General features: G+C 42.4%; 1 protein-coding gene across 1 annotated transcript; it reads left to right on the top strand.

Annotated features, from left to right (window-relative positions):
• Positions 1 to 811: 811 nt before the first annotated feature.
• LOC130267315 (ganglioside GM2 activator-like) lies at positions 812 to 21592 on the top strand. Its single transcript, XM_056516856.1, has 4 exons — positions 812 to 1087; positions 5177 to 5329; positions 15933 to 16115; positions 18714 to 21592. The coding sequence occupies exons 1-4, from the start codon at positions 983 to 985 to the stop codon at positions 18873 to 18875; spliced, it is 603 nt and encodes a 200-aa protein (XP_056372831.1). The 5' UTR covers positions 812 to 982; the 3' UTR covers positions 18876 to 21592.
• Positions 21593 to 23043: the final 1451 nt, after the last annotated feature.

Here is a 23043-nt window from a genome sequence, read left to right as displayed (position 1 = left end):
CTTTTGACAAAAGTCGCAAATGATAAATACGTGACCACTGCATGGTCAAAAAGAAAAAGTTCTACGGGTAGGCAAAAAGAGTAAAACTGTCTATATCAAAAGGTGCAGAAAAGTCTCAAAATATGCTGCTTGCGCCTGAACTGCGCCTAAACATAGACAAAAAAAAAATGTTCTAAAAGCAATGATAAATCTCCCCCAATATATGCTAATATATACGGACACAATAATCAAACAACCAATAAAAATGTAACATGCTGATTTTGACATAAGGACTAAACCTCCTTCTTTGTCAAATGTAAAAACTAAATGTACTTCCTGGATTAAACAGAACTCCTTTGGGGCAGCTGCGAGTATGCTGAGAAAGAGTTTATACCAACATCCTGTTAGGTGTATAATTCTTGTATTTACACTTAGCAGTATATAACAACACAGTCAATCACACTTGAGAGCCTCTCCTCGAGCCATCCTTGACATAGGGAGGTGTTCACTAAGGGAGATTTCACTGTACCAGACACCAGTCAGTGCATGCACTTCAGTAATACAGTAATTCAGTAATACATGTTTTCACGGATCTGGACTGTCTGTAGCATTGTATGTTGAGTCTGGTTTCAAGTTACAGTGGTCTAGAAAACCATTGCATGTTGAAACTATTGTATGTATTTTTTCTGCTGCTTTGATGCACTCTGCTCACTAGAAGGTTCATTTGCATTTGCTACCAGCAGAGGGCAGCAGAGCACCTAGGATTTGCATGGCTCTGTCCCTCCCATGATGCTGCTGGTCACACAGCACATCACAAGGCAGCCTATCATTGTGTCATGTGACCTGCTGTCAGCTTCAGGGCTAGGAGGGAGAGTTTACTGCAGCGTTTCCTCTTTCGGCTGGTGCATTTTAGGACTGTATTTACTGTGCGGAGGAGAAGCACCTATAGGGTAACTGGCACCTGCACTGCAGCCTCTGGCACTGGGCACAGCATTCCTCCACCATGGCACTCATATATCAGTGTCTGGTCTTTGCCTGCCTGGCTGTAGTGCCATTGGTGACAGCTTCAGGAATACAAGTGAACCGACTACACTGGAGGATCACAGCGGTAAGTTATCAGACCCTTTAGATCAGTGTTTCCCAATCAGCGTGCCTCCAGCTGTTGCAAAACTACAACTCCCAGCATGCCCGGACAGCCAAAGGCATGCTGGGAGTTGTAGTTTCGCTGGAGGCACGCTGGTTGGGAAACACTGTTTTAAAAAAGGATCACAGCGGTAAGTTTATCAGACCCTTTAAATTATTGTTTCCCAACCAGCGTGCCTCCAGCTGTTGAGAAACTACAACTCCCAGCATGCCCGGACAGCCAAAGGCTGTCCGGGCATGCTGGGAGTTGTAGTTTCGCAACAGCTGGAGGCACGCTGGTTGGGAAACACTACTTTAAATGGTTACAATGTTTCGCTGTCGAAGGCTGTCCGGGCATGCTGGGCGTTGTAGTTTTGCAACAGCTGGAGGCACGCTGGTTGGGAAACACTGTTTTAAAAAAGGATCACAGCGGTAAGTTTATCAGACCCTTTAAATTATTGTTTCCCAACCAGCGTGCCTCCAGCTGTTGCGAAACTAAAACTCCCAGCATGCCCGGACAACCAAAAGCTGTCCGGGCATGCTGGGAGTTGTAGTTTCGCAACAGCTGGAGGCACGCTGGTTGGGAAACAATAATTTAAATGGTTACAATGTTTCGCTGTCGATTGATTTTTTTAAGTGACACACTTGTAAAGGGATTCTTTATTTGTTTATGTTTTTTTGTTTTGTTTATAAATAAGGTTTATTGAAACAAGCATTTGTAAACAAAGCAGAGCTGTCCCTGAGGTCACAGTGCTGCAGGACAAGTATAGAGCATGACCTATGTGTGCACACTTCTTTTCAATAAACTTTATTTATATAAAAAAAAAAACAACCTTTAACCCCATAACAGTCACATTATGGTCAGAAAATGTTACTTTAAAAAATATATATATATTTTTATTGTGGCTTTTAAATGTATGCCTCAAGTAGAAAAAGCCTGTGCGTAACCCAGGTGCTCTAAAGGGGTTATCCCAAGAATATAAGCTATCCCTTATCCATAGGATAGATGTTAACATGCTGATTGGAAGGGGTCTGATCGCTGATTGCTATGGGGATGTAGACAGTCCCTGACACTGACAGAGGTGTCAGCAGAGAGCACTGTGGTCAGACTGGAAAGAACTACACAACTTCCTCTGTAGTATACAGCAGCTGATAAGTACTGGAAGGATTAAGATTTTCAAATAGAAGTAATTTACAAATCTGTATAACTTTCTGCCACCAGTTTATTTGAAAACATTTTTTTTCTCCAAAGTCAATTAGTCTAGTAGGAACTAGGGATCGACCGATTATCGGTATGGCCGATATTATCGGCCGATAATCACGATTTTGGGCATTATCGGTATCGGCAATTACCTTGCCGATAAGCCGATAATGCCCCGCACCCCGCACCGCCCCCACCGCACCGCGACCGCTGCACCGCACTGCGACCGCCCCCCGTAGTGCTGGGCGGTATACCGGTATGGATTTTTGCCCATACCGCTATACCGGTCGGGCCCCTCCCCCACCCTCCGCAACTTACCCGCAATGGGGGTGGTCCGGGCCATCCATCCTGTAGTGTCCGGCGGCATTCCGGGTGGAGGGTGAACCGGTCCGGGCTGTCCTTCTTCTCCGGGGGTCCTTTTCTCCACTCCGGGCAGGCTCCGGCCTAGTACGCTGCATAGACGCCGCTACGCTGTGACGTCAGGTGCGTCGCTGCGCACGGGCATCACTGCGCAGCGGCGTCTATGCAGCGTACTAGGCCGCTACACTACTGGAAGGGAGGATGGATGGCCCGGACCACCCTGACAGGTAGGGGGAGAGAAGCGGGTGGTGGCGGTGGCGGCCTACGGCACCGCAAAAGCCACCGCAGTGCATTGATTTAAACCGCCCGCTTTAAATCAATGATCTGGAGCGGTGTCGAGGGGGGATTAATAGCCGATAACTTATACCGGAATATCGGTATAAGTTATCGGCTATCGGCCCTAACCTCCACCGATTATCGGTATCGGTAAAAAAACGATATCGGTCAATCCCTAGTAGGAACATGTCGAAGTATATGTTGGCATGCCATTTTGACAGGTTGCAAGTGTATACTGGCTTATGTGCAGAAAATGGCTCCTTAAAGGGGTACTCCGGTGGAAAACTATATATATATATTTTTTTTTTTATAAACTGGTGCCAGAAAGTTAAACAGATTTGTAAATGACTTCCATAAAAAAAAAATCTTAATCCTTCCAGTACTTTTTAGGGGCTGTATACTATATGCTTTTCTATTTGGATTTCTCTTCTGTCACGAGCACAGTGCTCTCTGCTGACCTCTGATGTCCTCTGCTGTCCATTTTAGGAACTGTCCAGAGCAGAATATGTTTGCTATGGGGATTTTCTCCTGCTCTGGACAGTTCCCAAAATGGACAGCAGAGGTCAGCAGACAGCACTGTGGTTGTGACAGAAGAGAAATCCAAAAAGAAAAGCATTTCCTCTGTAGTATACAGCCACTAATAACTACTGGAATTTGTTAGAAAAATTACTTTTTATTACACAATAAAAACACAATACACAATAAAAACCTGTAAAAAGGAGGAATGAGCAAAGGTAGCAATCTTGGGAAAACACATGGCGGGAGACATATCAAAACCTGTGCAAGGGAAGAGTGGTGCAGTTGCCCATGGCAACCAATCAGATTGCTTCTTTCATTTTCCACAGGCCTCTAAAGAGGCCTGTGGAAAATGAAAGAAGCAATCTGATTGGTTGCTATGGGCAACTACACCACTCTTCCTCTGCACAGGTTTTGATAAATCTCCCCAATGGAGCACAAATAAACACCATAACGTGTATATGAGGGTGGTAAAGAGGTGAAGCTCGATAGTACTTAATTAATGAGACTCACAGCCACAATACTGTATATGTCCCAAAAACTGTACTAATAGAATATGCAAAGTGCAGCAGCCGGAGAAACCATGCATAGAAAATAGAGTAGACAACCAAAATCCTCAAAAAATAACCAACCACTGTAAGTACAGATAGCGTGAGTCCTGGGATGCCGTTGTTTTATTAAACTTCACCTCTTTACTTCTTCACCTTTGCGTTATGATGTTCATTTGTACGCCATTTTTCTTTTTTTTTTTTTGTCTTTGGATTGCCACCTTTTCTATGCCTAGTTGATATTTCTCGAATCATTTTGTGGCTCCATTCTGTCTTTTTTGTTTTTCATATGCACATAGGAGTGCTAAGTGCTACTTGCACTTAGCTTTATATACCGTATTTTTCGCCGTATAAGACGCACTTTTTCTTCTCCAAAACTGGGGGGGAAAATTTGGTGCGTCTTATGCGGCGAATACACACCTATCGGGTCGGTCCCTGCGGCCATCAACGGCCGGGACCCGCGGCTAATACAGGACATCACCGATCGCGGTGATGCCCTGTATTAACCCTTCAGAAGCGGCGATCAAAGCTGACCGCCGCGTCTGAAGCGAAAGTGAAACTAACCCGGCTGCTCAGTCGGGCTGTTCGGGACCGCCGCGGTGAAATCGCGGCATCCCGAACAGCTTACAGGACCTTACCTGCCTCCTCGGTGTCTGCTCCGTGCCGGGATCCCCTGCTTGGCCGGCGCTCTCCTTCCACGTCATCACGTCGTTGCGCACGCCGTCCCGTCATCCAATAGGAGCGGCGTGCGTAGCGACGTGATGACGGCGACGGAGAGCGAGGATCCCGGAAAAGAAGACATCCGGAGAGTCGGGGACACCACTGGGATGCGGCGACAGCGATGGAGCGATATCCAGGGCAGCGGTGATGGTCCGGAGCGGCGGGGACACGTGAGTATTACCTCCTATACCAGTGGTCTTCAACCTGCGGACCTCCAGATGTTGCAAAACTACAACGCCCAGCATGCCCGGACAGCCAACGGCTGTCCGGACATGCTGGGAGTTGTAGTTTTGCAACATCTGGAGGTCCGCAGGTTGAAGACCACTGTTGGGTTCAGAATCTTTATTTTTTTAGATTTTGCGTCATATAGGGCGAAAAATATGGGTAGGTTTATTTTTTTGGGTCCCTTCCCTTTTGCATGTTTATGTTTATTTAATCTTTGATGCCTTTACAGATTAATGGTTTCTCATGGGCCAACTGTGATGCTGAGACTCTCCCTGGCAAAATAAAGACTCTTACTATTCTACCCGACCCCTTATTGATTCCCGGGGAAATTACAGTGACTACCATCCTTAATACAAGTGTACCGCTGACCGCTCCTGTCAAGGTAAGTCCTTCTATCTTCCTATATATAGAAAGTACATCAGGATTTCTCTTTTTTTTTTTTAAACTGTAATGTTTATTAAAGGTTTTTCAGAAACATAAAATCAAAGTAAAAAAAAAACAATAAAATGGAGTCACAAAGACCGCTATCCAACACAACCTGGAAAATACATTAAATGCACAGGGGCCGAGGCCCAGTAGTAATCAGTACAATACAATGAGAGAACAAGAATAAGGGAAGGCCAAGGTAGGACCCTAAAGGTTTAAAGCTCATGGAAGGCCTCCGGTGCCAAAAGAAGAGACAACTAGGACCACCATAGTAGTCAAAAAACAGCCTGGGCCAACGTAACCCCATGCAACATCAATATCATGCATAAAGGTTGCAAGAACCACAAACCAAAAGAGGGGGGAGGGGAGACTAACTTTAGACATACAAGGACAACATGCAACAGCCACCTAGGGTAGGGCAAAGAGTGAGAGAAAAAGGGAAGAGAAAGGGGGAGGAAAGGAAAAGGAGGAGAGAAGAAGTCAACATCAGGATTTCTACATAGTTTAGTCCACTACTACTACTGCTGGCAAGGACTCCCTGACTACAGTCACAGCGAAACTGTGACTGAAATGTATCAGTATGGAGGAAAAGTCATGGGACATTTGCAAGAATTTTAGTGTATACGGTAGGGCTGGGCGCGGTATGGCCAAATATGTGTATTGCGGTATTTTTGAAACTTATGGCGGTTCCACGGTATATAACGGTATTCCCCCGTTTATTGTGGTTGCCGGCGCTGACACTCTATACTGTATCCCTATGCCCGGGCTGCAAAAGGTAAACAAAATAAACTTTAACGCATGTTCCCACATTGGCATTACGCTCTTCCTGGGGACGTGAACGTCGGACAGCCGTCGGCCTATCACTGGCCGCAGCGATGTTTCACCTCGGCCGGTAATAGGCTGAGCCCACTGTCATGTAAGAAGCCGGCATCATACATGACAGTGCGCTCAGCCTATCACTGGCCAAGGCGGAACATCGCTGGGGCCGGTGATAGGCTGACGGCTGTCCGACGTTCCTGTCCCCAGGAAGCTGGCCCGGACCGACGGGGATGGTGAGTTAAAGTTTATTTTGTTTACCTATTGCAGCCCGGGCATAGGGATACAGTATAGAGCAGTGGTCTTAAACCTGCGGACCTCCAGATTTTGCAAAACTACAACTCCCAGCATGCCCAACGGCTGTCCAGGCATGCTGGGAGTTGTAGTTTTGCAACATCTGGAGGTTGAAGACCACTAGTATAGAGTGTCTGCGCCGGCGGCTGCAGCAAACAGGAGGACGAGGAGGGCAGCGCTTGCGGTTGATATGTGAGTAGTACCCAGATGGGAACAGCTCAGCGCTGGGCTGATAATTGGGGGGGGGGGGGGCAGAACAGCGCTCGCGGGTCACATATGATTAGTTCCCCGATGGGGAAGCGCTGGGCTGAAAATTAATTCATTCCCGAGGGGGAGGGACCAAACCGGTATTGCGGTAGGGGTTAAAATTCATATCGTGCAGCACAAAAATTTCGGTATTCGGTATCAACCGGTTTACCGCCCAGCACTAGTATACGGTATCAGAATTCTTGGGGTTTGCTTATAGGAAAACTATGAGGTCATAGCAACCCCCAATTATTCCACGGATGTTGTGTGACCAAAAGAGATCATAGAACCCCTATGCAAATCACTTGAGCACAACAACATTCAGGTGACAGGTTACATTCTCCTATTTTAGTAGTTCAGCCTACAGTATGGTTACCTGTGTATTGCTGTCTACTCATTTCCATTTTTTGGAGCTACAATACAGTATGCTGATAGCCTCCAGAAGTCATTGTGGTCTGTACATGGTTGCAACACAATCCTTTTGTACTTGTTGAGATGCCATTGAGATCGCTATATAAGTAAGTGGACATGTCCTTTAAGAAATATTAGTTTTACTAATGGTTTGGCTCCCGGACAGCTTTCCCGCCGCACAGAAAGCAAACTATCCTGCCTGGAAATAGCATTGCTGAAACGACGTTCCCCCTGTGGCATAATACTGATTCCAAACACAAGCAGCTGATGTCCCAATACCTGTGTATACAAAATATTCTTACTCAACACAAATCACCTTCAGCACTGGATATATCTGGCCGCGTCCTTCAGATCTAGGCGTAGTCTCAAACTTTTACATGGTATTCTAGCATGTGACTATAGGCAGCTATAGATTTAATATTATCACAGTCATTTCTCTTGGAAATTGGTTTTGATTATATAAAATTATATCCGGGAGCATAGAGAAGTCTGACTAATATTTCAGTTTTAAATGTGTTAATTTAAGGCATATATCAATAGCAGATATGAGTTTGCTGTTTTGAAATACTTCAATGTGTTTGTTAACTTTGTTGTTGCATAAGACTTCAAGTTAACAGGGGTACTGACTGCCAGGGGTGCTGACTGCCAGGGGTGCTGACTGCCAGGGGTGCTGACTGCCAGGGGTGCTGACTGCCAGGGGTGCTGACTGCCAGGGGTGCGGTGCACCAAAAGCTTGGTTGAAATAAATGGAACCTTTGCCCCCAGTAAATGAAAGACAAGCGATAGCAATGGGTGGAGACCTAAGCTCTAGGAGCCGCATAGTGATATAAATTAAGGAATTATGGGGCTAATAAACAAAATGGTCATAATATTCCATTAAAATAACTGGAGCATATGGAAACCCTGATGTTCTTTTTAGCTTGTCTCATTCATGTGAGACAGTATATTCATGGAAATACCCTTTAGATGACTAATTTAGCTCTGCTACATCTGCACTAATGGCCGAAGAAAGCATAGGGTATACCGCGCCTCATAACTAATGATGTGATCATTCATATAAGGCTGCATTCACACCACGTTTTGTACATACGGGTGCCGGATCCGGTGGGGGGAAGGGCAAACCGGGCGCTCCCGTACCCCGGCCGGATCAGCCCGTGACTCCATTTACTTTAATGATCCGACTGGAGTCAAACAGTGACTCCGGTCGGCTCAGTTTTGACCCGTATGCAGTTTTGGATCGGACCTAAAACCGTAGTATTCTACGGTTTTAGGTCCGGTCAGGAAACTGCATACGGGTCAAAACTGAGCCGACCGGAGACACCATTTGACTCTGGTCGGATCATTAAAGTAAATGGAGTCACGGGCTGATCCGGCCGGGGTACGGGAGCGCCCGGTTTGCCCCTCCCCCCACCAGATCCGGCACCTGTATGTACAAAACGGGGTGTGAATGCACCCTAACTCTGCTGATCTTCTCTTTTTGGTAGGGTTTCACCAGATGCATAGGGCCCTATTACACATGCCAATGCTCATTTAAAGAGCTCATTATATGGCTTAACGTTGACCGGTCATGATAGTTGGTTCATGCGTTCTGCCCTTTGCTGCCATCATTCCATGTTTTTTTACAGGTTAAAACCAACCAGATGTGCTCGGTCATTGGCTGATTGTTGATCCTATTACACAGGGTGATACTGGTCAATGCGGATGGGATAATTGCCCGATGTAATAAGGCACTCAGGCATTGCAGTTGCATCTTCTGCACTCCCTGTTCACATTGCAATAGCAGCTACGAGTCATGAACACGCAATGGGTAACATCCACTTTTTAGTGTACTGACCAATAATCTGACATCATTGCACTTACAGTAAATAATGATATGCATCATATACAACACACACAAGCGCCATTACTTTTTACAAGTGGTTTCAACTGTAAAGCAAAAAATAAAGGAAAGTGGGAAGGGGGGGGGGAAACCTGGATCTGTTGCTCAAACCACTGTAGTCTCAATACTGTTTTTCTTGTTTCTTATTTAGTATTTCATTGCTATCATTATAACGCGTTTCTAGGCCAAACATAACCCTTTTCTTCAGATGACATTTAGCATAAAATATCATTGGTACCTCCCCAAGTCCTCCTCCGTAAATCTACCTCAGTTCAGTGTGCCGTCTGGGAAATTGACCCAGGGGTATTTAGAATTAGGTTTTCCCCCTCTCTTTGTTTTCCGTTTGCTTTACAGTTTAAATCCCTTATACTACATCAGAGGATAAAATTATCCTATCCGATACCTGAAGGCAGCACCACATGGATTCTAATATTAAGGCCTATATAGTTGTCGGTGCTCGAGCACAACCCATAAGGGTGAGAAGTTCCCACAGGGGGTTGTGTACATTGTAAGACTAACATTTCTGGTGTACCGTCCTATACTGCTTTATTCGTTCTACAGAATAAAACACTACTGCTTCTAGATGTGGAACAGATCTTTAACCTGGACTTATTTATTACCTTTAACCTGCACTCTGTCATATTTATTACGTGATCTATATGTATACGTAGCGCAGACGTATTACATAATATAAACAATATGTATGATCAGCCAATGTTTTGGGATAATGAGGGAATAACTGGATAGTGAAATGTAACAGGGCTGTATACCAAAGAGAAATCCAAGAAAGAAATGCATTTCCTCTGATGTCATGACCACAGTGCTCTCTGCTGACCTCTGCTGTCCATTTTAGGAACTGTCCAGAGCAGCATATGTTTGCTATGGGGATTTTTTCCTGCTCTGGACAGTTCCTAAAATGGACAGCAGAGGTCAGCAGAGAGCACTGTGGTCATGACATCAGAGGAAATGTATTTCTTTTTTGGATTTCTCTTTAGTATACAGCCCGGACTAAGATTTTTTAATAGAAGTGATTTACAAATCTGTTTAACTTTCTGGCACCAGTTCATAAAAAAAAAAATTTTTTTACACGGAAGTACCCCTTTAATACTCATTAGGCCTCCTCCGTATAAAGGTTGTTTCCCCAGTGCACCAAAGAAAAGCTCTCACCTTAGCTGGCACCTGTGGTTTTAAATGCATACATGGTGCCCAATTGAGGGGACATACATTTAGAGGTACCCCCTAAAAGCCTGTTCTGCCTTCCCCTTCTGCCCATGGATCAATGTTTCCCGGTAATCTTCAGCTGGCCATACTCTTCAAATAGCCACCCCATGAACTTGTACTTTAGCATGGTTTAAAGGGGTTGTCCAGGAATAAAAAAAACATGCTTTATTTCTTTCAAAGACCTCCTCCCTGTCTGTCTCCAGGTTGGGTGTGGTTCTGGAGCTCAGTTCCATTGAAGTGAATGGAGTCAAGTTGTAAAACCACACCCAAAGTGGTGACAGACAGGGAGAGGTTTTTAGAAGGAAAAAAAAGGCTGTTTTTTTATTCCTGGACAACCCCTTTAAGCATAGGGAGAGGGGAGTGGGCTGCTGCCAGACTCCTCTAGAGGCGGCCTGTCTTTCCTGAAAACAAGAGGATCAGAGGTGTTGAAATCCAGCTGCCTGATCCTTCTTTTCCCTGAGAATCGAGCCTCTCCATACACATTTGAAGGTCAACTGGTTCCGCCAAAATCTGCGGGTTTGTGCAAAAGTATATGGTCAGGCAGAAAAGAACAACTCAACTTCCTCTGTGGTATACAGCAGCTGATAAGTACTGGAAGGATTAAGATTTTTTTTAATAGAAGTAATTTACAAAAAAAAAAAAAAGTTTTCCACCGGAGTACCCCATTTAAAGATAAACATAAAACAACTCTAATCTACACATTTGGGCTTTGTTTCCCAACCAGGGTGCCTCCCGCTGTTGCAAAAATACAACTCCCAGCATGCCCGGACAGCCGTTGGCTGTCCGTGCATGCTGGGAGTTGTAGTTTTGCAACAACTGAAGGCACCCAAGTTGGAAAACCGTGCATTAGGGTGAGGCCGCTCGCCTGCCTGACACATCCCTGATGTATGATAAGCTTTAGTCACTGATATCCATCATGTTTGTCACTGTAGTGCCATAGATTTAAGTATACATGTCTGTGCAGGAAGGGATATGGCTGACAAAGGGATACAAGGTAGGTCTTTTAGGTGGCCATAAGACAGAAAGAAGCATTCTCATAGACAATAACATAGTTGGCAATAACTATAAGTTGTGCCCTAGAAGCTTCTCCGACCTATGAACCTTACTACACGACTGGACATTCAGGAGTACAGACATGTTTTTACCGACATCAAATAAACTGAATTTTCCTGATAAACTGGATTTTCTGATTTTTTTTCTATCTTTATTTTTTTTTTTTTTTACTTCCTGATTTAGTTCATTATTACAATTCTTTTTACTTCTGCAAAGTGAATCAGCTAAACCTCAGCCAACTGTAACGCAACCCAAACGAGGAAGGAGGGGGTGCTTGAGTTCCCGGTTGTCAGATGACAAGTCTGCACATAGTTATGGGACTGTCTTTAAAGGGGTACTCCAGTGGAAAACATTTTTTTTAAATCAACTGGTGCCAGAAAGTTAAACAGATTTGTAAATGACTTCTATTAAAAAAAATCTTTACCCTTCCAGTACTTTTTAGCAGCTGTATGCTATAGTGTTGAGCAGCATAGGCCATATTCGAATTCGCGAATATTCGCGAATATATGGACGAATATTCGTCATATATTCGCGAATATTCGCATATTCGTTATATTCTCGTTTTATTTTCGCATATGCGTATATTCGCGTATGCGAAAATTAACATATGTGAATATTGGCATATACAAAATTAACACGCGCGTAAATTCGCATATGCGAAAATTAGCATATGCTAATTTTCGTATATGCAAATTTTCGCACGTCAGTCTCACACAGTAGTATTACAGCCTTCTTTACACCACACAAGCTGCACAAGCTGGAAGCAGAGAGGGATGATCACTGTGATGTGTACTGTGAAGAAAAAAAAAAAAAAAAAAAACGAATATTCGTAATTACGAATATATAGCGCTATATTCGCGAAATTCGCGAATTAGCGAATATGCGATATTCGCGAATAATATTCGAATTGCGAATATTCGCGAGCAACACTAGTATGCTACAGAGGATATTCTTTTCTTTTTGAATTTCTTTTTTTGTCTTGTCCACAGTGCTCTCTGCTGACACCTCTGTCCGTGTCAGGAACTGTTCAGAGCAGCATAGGTTTGCAATGGGGATTTTCTCCTGCTCTGGGACAGTTCCTGATACGGGCATCAGGTGTCAGCAGAGAGCACTGTGGACGAGACAAAAAAGAAATTCAAAAAGAAAAGAATTTCCTCTGTTGCATACAGCTGCTAAAAATTACAACAATTTCACACAGAGATATGTTTCTCAATGATGAAAATCTAATAAATCATCAAGAAAAGCATAATAAAAAGTCTTGTTCTTGAATGAAGGGGCTGAAGTGCTGGATGTAGTTGGCATCTGGCCATGCTGCCCGCACAGCTGACTGCACCGGCACAGTGAAAATGTAGGCCAAGCCGAGAGAAAAAAAAGTCTTTGTGAGGATCTAGTGTCATGCAGTCGGCTGAAGTAATGCAAAATATCCTGAAATGATTTTCTGGTCTCACGTTATATCAAAATGAAAATGAGGAAAGACTCTTAAAGGGGTACTCCGGTGGAAAAGATTTTTTTTTTTAAATCAACTGGTGCCAGAAAGTTAAACAGATTTGTAAATCACTTCTATTAAAAAATCTTTACCATTCCGGTACTTTTTAGCAGCTGTATGCTACAGAGGAAATTCTTTTATTTTAGAATTTCTTTTTTGTCTTGTCCACAGTGCTCTCTGCTGACACCTGATGCCCTTATCAGGAACTGTCCAGAGCAGGAGAAAATCCCCATTGCAAACCTATGCTGCTCTGGACAGTTCCTGACACTGACAGAGAGCGCTGTGGACAAGACAAAAAAATAAATTAAAAAAGAAAAGAATTTCCTCTGTAGCATACAGCTGCAAAAAAGTGCGGGCAGCATGACCAGAGGCCAACTACATCCAGCACTTCAGCCCCTTCATTCAAGAACAAGACTTTTTATTACGCTTTTCTTGATGATTTATTAGATTTTCATCGTCCATACTCTTGGTGGTCCTTGAAGCCCACGTGCTGTGGAGGCACAATGACTTATCATGTGCATTAATGCCATGCATTGTTGGGGCTCATTCACACCATGATTTGGGTATATAGCAGCGAGATCCCGCGGAAGAATTTAAAAGCTGGAAGATGCCATATCCCAGCCGGACCCGTGCCACACCCCATTCATTTGAATGATCCGGGTGGAGTCAGATAGTGACTCAGGTCAACTCTGGACTATGTCAGGTTTTGATGTCAGACTGAAAACCGTGGCACCGTTTTTAGTCTGGCAATAAAACTGATCTGACTCCGTCTGGCTCATTCAGGTGAATGGGGTGTGGCGCGCGACCAGCAGGGATAGGGCAGCGGACGGTTTTTAAGTTCTCCCGCCGAGTCCGGGAGCCATATCCCCAAAACGTGGTGTGAATGCACCCTTGGTCTGTGTTTACATATTGCAGCCATGTAGCGTAGTAAGAGGTCCCAAGCACCTGACACCCCTTTATGACGCCCATATACAATGATCCCTCAACTTACAATGGCCTCAACATACAATAGTTTCAACATACAATGGTCTATTCTGGACCATTGTAAGTTGAAACCAGACTCAACATACAATGTACAGACAGTCCAGATCTGTGATACGTGTCAATGGCCGGAAGAACTGACCAATCAGAACGGGCATTCACTGATAAAACCCCTGTATTACTGAAGTGTATGCACTGACTGGTGTCTGGTAGCGCCCCCTACAGTACAGGGTGGTATTACATGTTCTGTACACTTTACCTGTCCCAGGGTTACCTGCTCCTTTGGACACCAGGTAAGGGCGGCTCCATGTTACTTTTTGGGACACTTTGTGTACTGTACAGGATCCCGAAGAAGCTTCTGTCCTCTACATAGACCAGTGTTTCCCAAGCAGGGTACCACCAGCTGTTGTAAAACTACAACTCTCAGCATGCCCTGACAGCCTTTGGCTGTCTGGGCATGCTGGAAATTGTAGTTTTACAACAGCTGGAGGCTCCCTGCTTGGGAAACATTGACATAGACAGTGATTTACAGCTCCCAGCAGATCTTTATTACTTTTATATGTAAGGATTTGTTTTATCTATATTAGTTATCTACTTATTTATCTTTAACCCTCACTTTTTCCTAATTATGGATGACATTTTGGTGCTTTTAGAACCTATTACCAGGTTTCCATAGAGTTATGGTCTCAACATACAATGGTTTCAACATACAATGGCTGTCCTGGAACCCATTAATATTGTAACTTGAGGGACCACTTTATTCTAACAGGGCAAATTGAAAGCAGATAACTTAGAAGTGGGGCTTTGAATCCCCAATCTAAGGTTATGGAAAAATCCCTAGAGATTGTGGTAAACCTATTTCCCAAGTAAACTGTATTTCATGCCAATTGTTCCTTGTTCATTTCTTCTCTGCTCTTTATACTCTTAAGATAAGTAGCGGACTGTGTAAACACTTCAAGGATTATGTAAGTGCTTGAATAGCTTGCGTGATTGCATGAGATTTCTGCAGCAGAGTCTACCATCCCCTGTATAATGTCTTATTATAAAAGGCTCTCTCCTTCACAGATAATACGTTTTAGTAATACACGCATAGGGTTGCTGAGAATTTAAAATTTCTTGTCCTTGACTGGCAAACTCTTGGCAGGCTACAATCTGTTGGCTTACATATACCACCTATGTGCAAATATGATAAATGCCACTTACTGTCTTCTGTAATACATAGACTCCAATGATTAAAAAAAAAAAAAAAACCCTAATGAAAAACACTTAAGTGGAAGTCAAAGCCACGCTCTTTTGGCCTCTTTTAGGTAATTGGGGGGGGGGGGGGGGGGGTCTATGGATGCATTTGCCAGATGTGTTGGACGATTTACAGAGGCAGATAGCAAATTTACACCAAACATATGGGCCGACATTTATCATTGTCTTTAGACTGTTTTTTGTGTCTACAAAAGGCACAAAAAAGGAGCAAGCAGGGTTTATTTGCACCTCTTTTGCTCCTTTTTGTTTACACATTTCTGCTGATTATGAGTTGCAATCCACTGATTTTGGCAATATATATGATATGGAAGGGTTTTATCAACTGAGCCTTTTTGTAAAAAGGCGCAAAAAAGGCGCAAAGCCACTGAAAAGTCTCTAAAACTACACCAGCCAAGATTTAGCTTAGCTTTTTGGTGTATGTGAAGAGTAAAATTTCAGAAAATGTGACCTGCACAAAATGTATTAAATGCCCTGTAGCCATTTTATAAATTTGCCGCTCCTACACATCACCAGCACACAAAAAAGTGTAGAAAAATGCTTCACTTACACCTACAATGATAAATGCTTCACTTACACCTACAATGATAAATGCTTCACTTACACCTACAATGATATGTGCTGGCGAGCGTGTATAAAGAGTCTTAGGGTTCACACCTATTCAATGTAAATTTCAGTGGTATATGTCAGCATCCCAGGAAGATAGGTTGTCAGCCTATACCACAGCGTTTCCTAGCTCAGGGACATGTCGGTCTCTGAGCAGAAGAATGTTACCACTATGACTGCGGTCTGGTGAATGATCGGGGCTGAGGATGTCACTCAGTGGCACAAGTCTTAGCACCCTTCTGAAGATCTGGCCACTAGATGACACAATACGTGACAGATGTGTAAATGCTTTTGTTTTCTTGTTTTCCATAGATCGTGGTCACTGCAGAGAAAGAAATCATGGGAGAGTGGCTGAAGATCCCCTGCATGGAAAATGTAGGAAGCTGCACCTATGATGATTTTTGTGATCTTCTGGATCAGTTAATTCAGCCGGGGCAGTCATGTCCGGAACCTCTGCACACGTATGGGCTACCTTGTCACTGTCCATTCCAAGAGGTAAGTCCCAGCTGCAGCTGCTGTATGGAGTTACACTGGAACAATATCTATCTGTTGTCTGTTTGTGTGACTATCTATCTATCTGTTAATGCAATCTTTTATTACTGACTATTTTGGCCAGCGAACATTGTGCAAGGACATAGTAAAAGCAGACCTGGCACTAGCTTTTTGGTGTATAAACTAACTAGTTCATCCCATCCACTTATCAGCAATGCTTCTATGAGGAGGTTACATGGAGCCTAAGAGGCATTGCTAACAAGTGAATGGGAAGAACATTTTTGCTGATGATTCCAAAATTTGCACCAGGGTTGATGTTCTTGAAGAGACACACCAAATGGCAAATAATTTAGGTAAACTAGAAAAATGGTCAGAACAATGGTCAGAAACTAACATTTAATGTGGATAAGTGCAAGATAATGCACCTAGGGGGGTAAAAACCCAAGGTCAGAATATAGAATATTTGATACAGTCCTAACCTCATTATCTAAGGAAAGGAATTTAGGAGAAAATATTTTAGAGGACTTTAAGGGGTTATCCTGCGGGAGGGACCTTTGTCCATTGCACAGTGTATATATATATATATATATATATATATATATATATATACATAAAAATAAAAACTTTACTTACCTCCAGCATTCCTGTGGTGCTTACAGTGTCCTGCTCCGTTCTCTGGCTGTGATCCTCTTTATGTCAGAAATCGTGACATTGGGAACCAGAGTGTCATACTGCCCCATAGCCAATCACTGATTAAAGCAGGACATCCCCTTCACCAGTGATTGGCTGAGCAGTAGTATGACTTTCTAAGCCCCGAAGTTACTCCAGGCCTAGGCGTCACAATTTCTAACATGAGGACAATCACAGCCACCAGAGGCACCACAGGAATGCTGGAGGTAAGTAAAGGTTTGTGTTTTTGTTTTGTTTTTTTAATATACTGTGCAATGGCCAAAGGTCCCTCCCTCTGGGGAACCCCTTTAAAGGTAGGTATACAATAAAGGTAGGTATACAATATGTAATAGTGCAGCAGGAGATGCTAGCAGAATGCTTGGATGTATAGGGAGAGGTATCAGCTGTAGAAAGAGGGAAGTGCTCATATGTGTATAGGGAGAAGTGTTAGCAGAAGAGAGGAAAGTGCTCCTGCCACTGTACAGAGCACTGGTGACACATGACTTGGAGTATTGTGTGGAGGCCATATCTCCAGAAGGATATAAAAAATTTTTAAAGAGATCAGAAAAGATCACTAAACTAGTACATGGATTACAGGATAAAACTTACCAGAAAGGGTTAAAGGACCTTAACATGTATAGAAGAAAGAGGAGACAGAGGGGATATGAAAGATAATTTTAAATACATAAAGGGAATCAACAAGGTAAAGGAGAAGAGAATATTTAAAAGAAGCAAAACTACCACAAGAGGACATAGTTTTATATTATAATAGTTTTATATATAATATCAGGAAGTATTACTTTACTGGGAGAGTAGTGGATGCATGGAATAGCCTTCCTGCAGAAGTGGTCGCTCCAAGTACAATGAAGGAGTTCAAACATGCATGGGATAAGCATAAGGCTGTCCTTCATATAAAATAGGGCCAGGGACTAGTGATAGGATTCAGATTATTGGGCAGACTAGATGGACCAAATGGTTCTTATCTGCCGACACATTATATGTTTCTGAGGAGAATTTGCATATAAATATAAAAGCCTGAGATCTCAGAGCTCGAGGGGTCAATTATAAAAACAAAGGTTTGCATAGGGTCAAAAGTCCTAAACAGCCATATCTTTAGTTTATACACCAAAAACCTGCTAAAATCATAAAATTCTGCCATCCTATAGACACCACTAAGCGGCAACCCGTGGTTTTGCAGCAATGATGTCATCTAATATTCCCTTGACCATTGCAAGCTCCAATGCTAGGGCCAGTTATTATGGTGGCAGTGATACATTGTAAGTTACATTATTACTACAGCACTAGCAGGGACTACTGAAGGAGTGGTCATGGAATGGCGGAGGATTACATAATTTTAATCCCAAACAATCCCTTTGGCTCCATGGCTTTGTAAAGTTACGAAGGGTATTAAAGGCACTATAACAGAAAAATACAGCTATGACCCCTACATATGATATGTTTTCCCTTTTTCGAACCATAAAAAGAAAGATCTGTAAAATGTTTACTCTTTATATTTCTCTCCAGTCTCTGGCACTCCCAACAGGCCTCAGAGATGTTGTATCCATGGACATTGTATCACTTTACCGCATTGTTTATGTCTATAGTCTTAAGCGCCATTCACTGCAGTGAGGTTCCTTCCATAGAGGTTTATGGCCGCTGGGCGTTGCGACCACGTGGTGCAATGTCTCTGAGTGCGTAGGTCTGGTGGTAAGCAAACTACATGGGAAAAAATGACCCAGGAAGTGCAGCCATATTGACTATCACCTCTGAACTAGTTTCTTAGATAGAATACATAAAAATATACATTTTGTTTTTGCTCCAAAAAGAGCCTTATCTGTGCAGAGGTTTTGCGACATTGTATTTGCCCTCATTGTACAATGTTATGATCTGCAATAGTGTAACATCTAATTATATTTCCTCCTTATTTTTAAGGGTTCTTACTATCTTCCTGTCTCCATGTTTGAAGTTCCAAGTCTGTCGATCCCATCTTGGTTCTCTAAAGGCAATTATCGCGTAAAAGTTGTCGTCAGCCATGAAGGCCAAGAAATTGGTTGCGGCAAAATCACCTTTTCTCTGGCCGGTTCTTATCTCTGAAGGAAATTGGGGACAGTTAACTATGGACATAGCGCTGTGATGCCTGCTTTTGGCAACAATCCCATGTTATACATGGAACAGGATGTGTCAAGGGCTTAATTCTAACAAAATAATTCTACTTATATCATATGTTTTATCCTAAAGTTATTAACTTGCTGTTTTTTAACTTTTATTATGTATGTGTAAAGAATATGGACACAATGCCAAGTGTTCTGGATACTTTTATTGTAATAATCTGTAAAATAGGAGATTATACAGCAGAAAGCAGAATATTACCAAATTAGGGTTGAATTAAACTAAGAATAATATACTATTCCAGTCACTTTTGGCCATGTCAAGTCTTTGCAGCCCATAAGATGTCAAATTCTGTCATTATCTAGTTATTTTGTGATTCTGAGAAAGTTGAGTTACAGAATAGTTGCCATCACAGCTACTACAGAGGCCCTTGTCAGGTTGAGGAAGCTCAAAAGGTCCATTTGGTGGCATAAAAAAAAAAAATGCTAAATATACAGTGACAGGGGCTAATACACATGGGATGCTTTTTATTACCCATATCTGGAGTTTTCATTCTTAGAAAATTCTGTGTTAATAGAGGGGGGTACAGGACCTTCATCTACTAGCTAAAGAAACTACAAAGAGTGTCTTTCCCTCTCCAGAGGTCCTGAAACATAACAGCCCTTTTTTTATTAATTTTTTTAGAAAGATTTATTTATTTCCAGTTTGTCCCTGGCTATCCAATTCACCCAGAATATTTCCAATATTCTTGGATAACCTGACAGCCCTAAATAATATGGACTAGGCCCGCTTGATCTTGATGACATCTAGAGCTTTCAGAATTCTTCCTATAACGAAACTTAACCAAGCTCAATGGGGAGTAAAGGGTTTTATGGACTAATTTGTGTTAAAAAAAGTTCATATTTTTAATGATCAAGTCCCAATTCATCGCCTGAACATTTTCAAACTCCTTTAATTTTTCCCCTTTTCTCAATGGTAAATCTCAATTTATTTCCAAGCTAAACATTATATTTAATCGATAAAACATTCTTTTTCCCCATACACCCCATTGCAATCTATTATTCTATGTGATTTAACATCCAATATCTTTTTATCTACTGTGGATCTATACACATTGTAAATTTGATAATATCTAAACCTATGTTTTTCTGTAAGTTGAAATTTACTTATTTACTTACTTTTTTATTTACTCAAATTTAAAAAAAAATCTCCGGCTGGCTGAGATGAATTCTACTTATATTAACATGCAAGTTACATTTTTACTCCATCGCAGTAGTGGGTTTGTTTTTTGCTTCACAACTACTCTTACTATTGAAGTACTGTAGCAGACTAGATAACGCCTATCTGTTCATTGTCAGAACTATGCCAAATTACCATTTAGGAATCTGGGAAAACTTAAATGGGCACGGTCATTAAAACTCATTTTTGCTATTGCACTCCTTATGGTAAATAAAAAACCTTTCTAATGTACTTTGTTTAAAAAACATGAAGTTTTCTATGTTTTATTTGTTTTTCAAATCTGCCACTAGGTGTCTCCCTACTTGTCCAGAGCACATTTTCCTGCTGGCCTGGCAGAAGTCCAAAAGCAGGAAATGCTGAGGGTGGTGTGTGTGCAGCCTTATCCAATCATAGCTCATACACTGAACTTCTCTGGGCTGTGTGTAGCAGAGTGAGGGAGGGAGTTCTCCCCTGTATGGCTTCAGGTGATGTCACGCCTGTTGGGGAACACCCCTTCCCAGTCTGTGAATCTGAGACTGAAAATGAGACTGAGCAGAAAATACAGAGCAATATCAAGGTAGAAAACTAAAATATAATAAAAAATAAAGGCAGGGGGTGGTTTATCATGATGGGAGCAGTGAACTGTGAGGATTATAAAATTTAACAGGATCATGAGAGGTTCTATTTAATGACTTTTTGGTAAGGGAAGAGAGAAGAAATGCAATCCCTTAAAGCATTGGAAAAATATAATTTTATTACTTTTGCAGAGGGGAAGAAGCCTGGAGGGTGGATTCTTTTTATATGGCACCAACCTGTATGGTAATAAAATCTCCTCATATGCTTTTCTGTGATCATTCATGTGATCTACTATGAATGTGATGCTTCTTTCTTTTTAAAAGATCATCTACCTTACATTGTCTTACATTGTGCTGAAGCGCCTGACTGCAGTAGGACTAGTCTTGTGAGTATATATATATTGTGGTAAAGTGTATGGGAAAGTGGTGGATGGGGTGTATATTTCGCCTGGTTTCCCCAGCCAGGCACAATAAAGGAAATCCAGAAGGATATGCTGCTTTAGCAGAACTAGTCTGCTAGGGCTCTTTTGTTTAAACGTCATGGGCTGGATTTCCTGGACTGGAGGACAGGTTGGATGTGGGAGGGCTCCAGTCCACACCCCTAGTCCACTATGGGTTTCCCTATTTCAAGGTGTCCTCAGGTGAGGTTGGGTGGCTGCTGATTGCTGGAGAGACAGAGGAGAAACAACCACAGCCAGAGCTGCAGCTGAAACCTACCAGGTCTGAACCTTCCTCTACGGACATTTTGTGAGTTTGCTTGGGGCCAGACATTAGGCCCACAGTAGGATAGAGAGGTATCCCGATGTTTAGTTAGAGCCAGACAGGCTTAGTTTTTTTGTTGTTGTTTTGTTTGCACTATGCTTTGTGCCTAAAATTCATTTAAATAAACATCATCTTGGACATTTGAAACCTACTGTCTTTGAGAATACTGTCATTGCCGACCCCACCGTGTAAGCTGTTCCCTACAAAATATAAAATTTCGATGTGTGATAATCCTGAATACCATTTAATTATAGTCCTACTGCTACCAAAACTATATAAAGAGGGAAACACATCATCATGTAGGCCACTGGATATGCGAAATTGCTACATGATGATGTATTTCCCTCTTTATGCACTGAAGCTGGCACGTTCCCTGAGTTTTTCCAGCAAGATGGTGCACCACCACATTATGGGTGTCAGGTCCGAGCATTCCTAGATGATCTGTTTCCTGCAAAGTGGATTGGTCGTCGTGGGCCAGTTGAATGGCCCCCAAGGTCTCCCGATCTGACCCCCTTAGACATTTATCTTTGGGGTCATCTGAAGGCAATTATCTATGCTGTGAAGATACGAGATGTGCAGCACCTGAAACTACGGATACTGGAAGTCTGTGCTAGCATTTCTCCTGCGGTGTTACTATTAGTGTGTGAAGATTAGGAGAAGAGGGTTGCATTGACAATCCAACACAATGGGCAACACATTGAACACATTTTATAAGTGGTCAGAAACTTGTAAATAACTCATGAAAGAATAAAGTTACGTTAAAACCAAGCACATCATTTTTTTTTGTGAAATTCCCAGTAAGTTTGATGTGTCACATGACCCTCTTCCTATTGAAAAATTAAAAGTTGGATTCAAAATGGCCAACTTCAAAATGGCCGCCTTGGTCACCGCCCATCTTGAAAAGTTTCCCCCCTCACATATACTAATGTGCCACAAACAGGAAGTTAATATCACCAACCATTCCCATTTTATTAAGGTGTATCCGTATAAATGGCCCACCCTGTACTATCACTGAACAAAACCCAGTACACCAAGTAAAGAAAGAAAGGCTGTCCAGTGCTTGGTTATGCAGTTAAAAATCTACTAATTGAGATAATGAGGTTCAAAATTAACTTGGTTTTTGTTCACTTTAGATTTAAAAAAGTTGCGAAGAAAGTGGCATCCGTGCGCCAAATTTATCAAATAGCACATGGGCGTTGATGAATGCCCGCTGAACTGCTCTAGTTAAATGTCGCAGAGCAGTGGTGAGGCGTGCGACAATTTGTATTAAAAGTCGCAGAGACCTTAATATAATTGTCGCATTGAGTGATATAGGGCAGGGTTGGATTGCCCTTGTCTGTGCGACTTTTCGCTGAAAAGTCGCACATAATAAATTTGTGGCAACTGCACAAAAGTGCTCTAAAACAGATCACTTTGTGGTCATAAAAATTAAACTGTGTAAATGAAATGTCGCAGGAAAAGTCGCACGGGACAAGCCTGCAACTTTTCCTGTGACAAATTTAGACGAAAAAAAGCTGTCTAAATTGTTTTTTTTATAAATTCCCCTCAATGTGTGCAGGATACAAAGTAGCAGGATAGCAGTAATGCGTTTCAGGTAT

Source organism: Hyla sarda, chromosome 4 (genome assembly GCF_029499605.1).
Source record: "Hyla sarda isolate aHylSar1 chromosome 4, aHylSar1.hap1, whole genome shotgun sequence".
NCBI classification, from domain to species: domain Eukaryota; kingdom Metazoa; phylum Chordata; class Amphibia; order Anura; family Hylidae; genus Hyla; species Hyla sarda.
This window is presented reverse-complemented; position numbering and strand designations above follow the sequence as displayed.

Excerpts from the sequence above, each read along its gene's own strand:
- LOC130267315 (XM_056516856.1), top strand. The coding sequence starts at position 983 with ATGGCACTCATATATCAGTGTCTGGTCTTTGCCTGCCTGGCTGTAGTG. Across the intron at positions 1,088-5,176 it reads TACACTGGAGGATCACAGCG|ATTAATGGTTTCTCATGGGC; the intron begins GTAAGTTATCAG and ends ATGCCTTTACAG. Across the intron at positions 16,116-18,713 it reads GTCACTGTCCATTCCAAGAG|GGTTCTTACTATCTTCCTGT; the intron begins GTAAGTCCCAGC and ends CTTATTTTTAAG.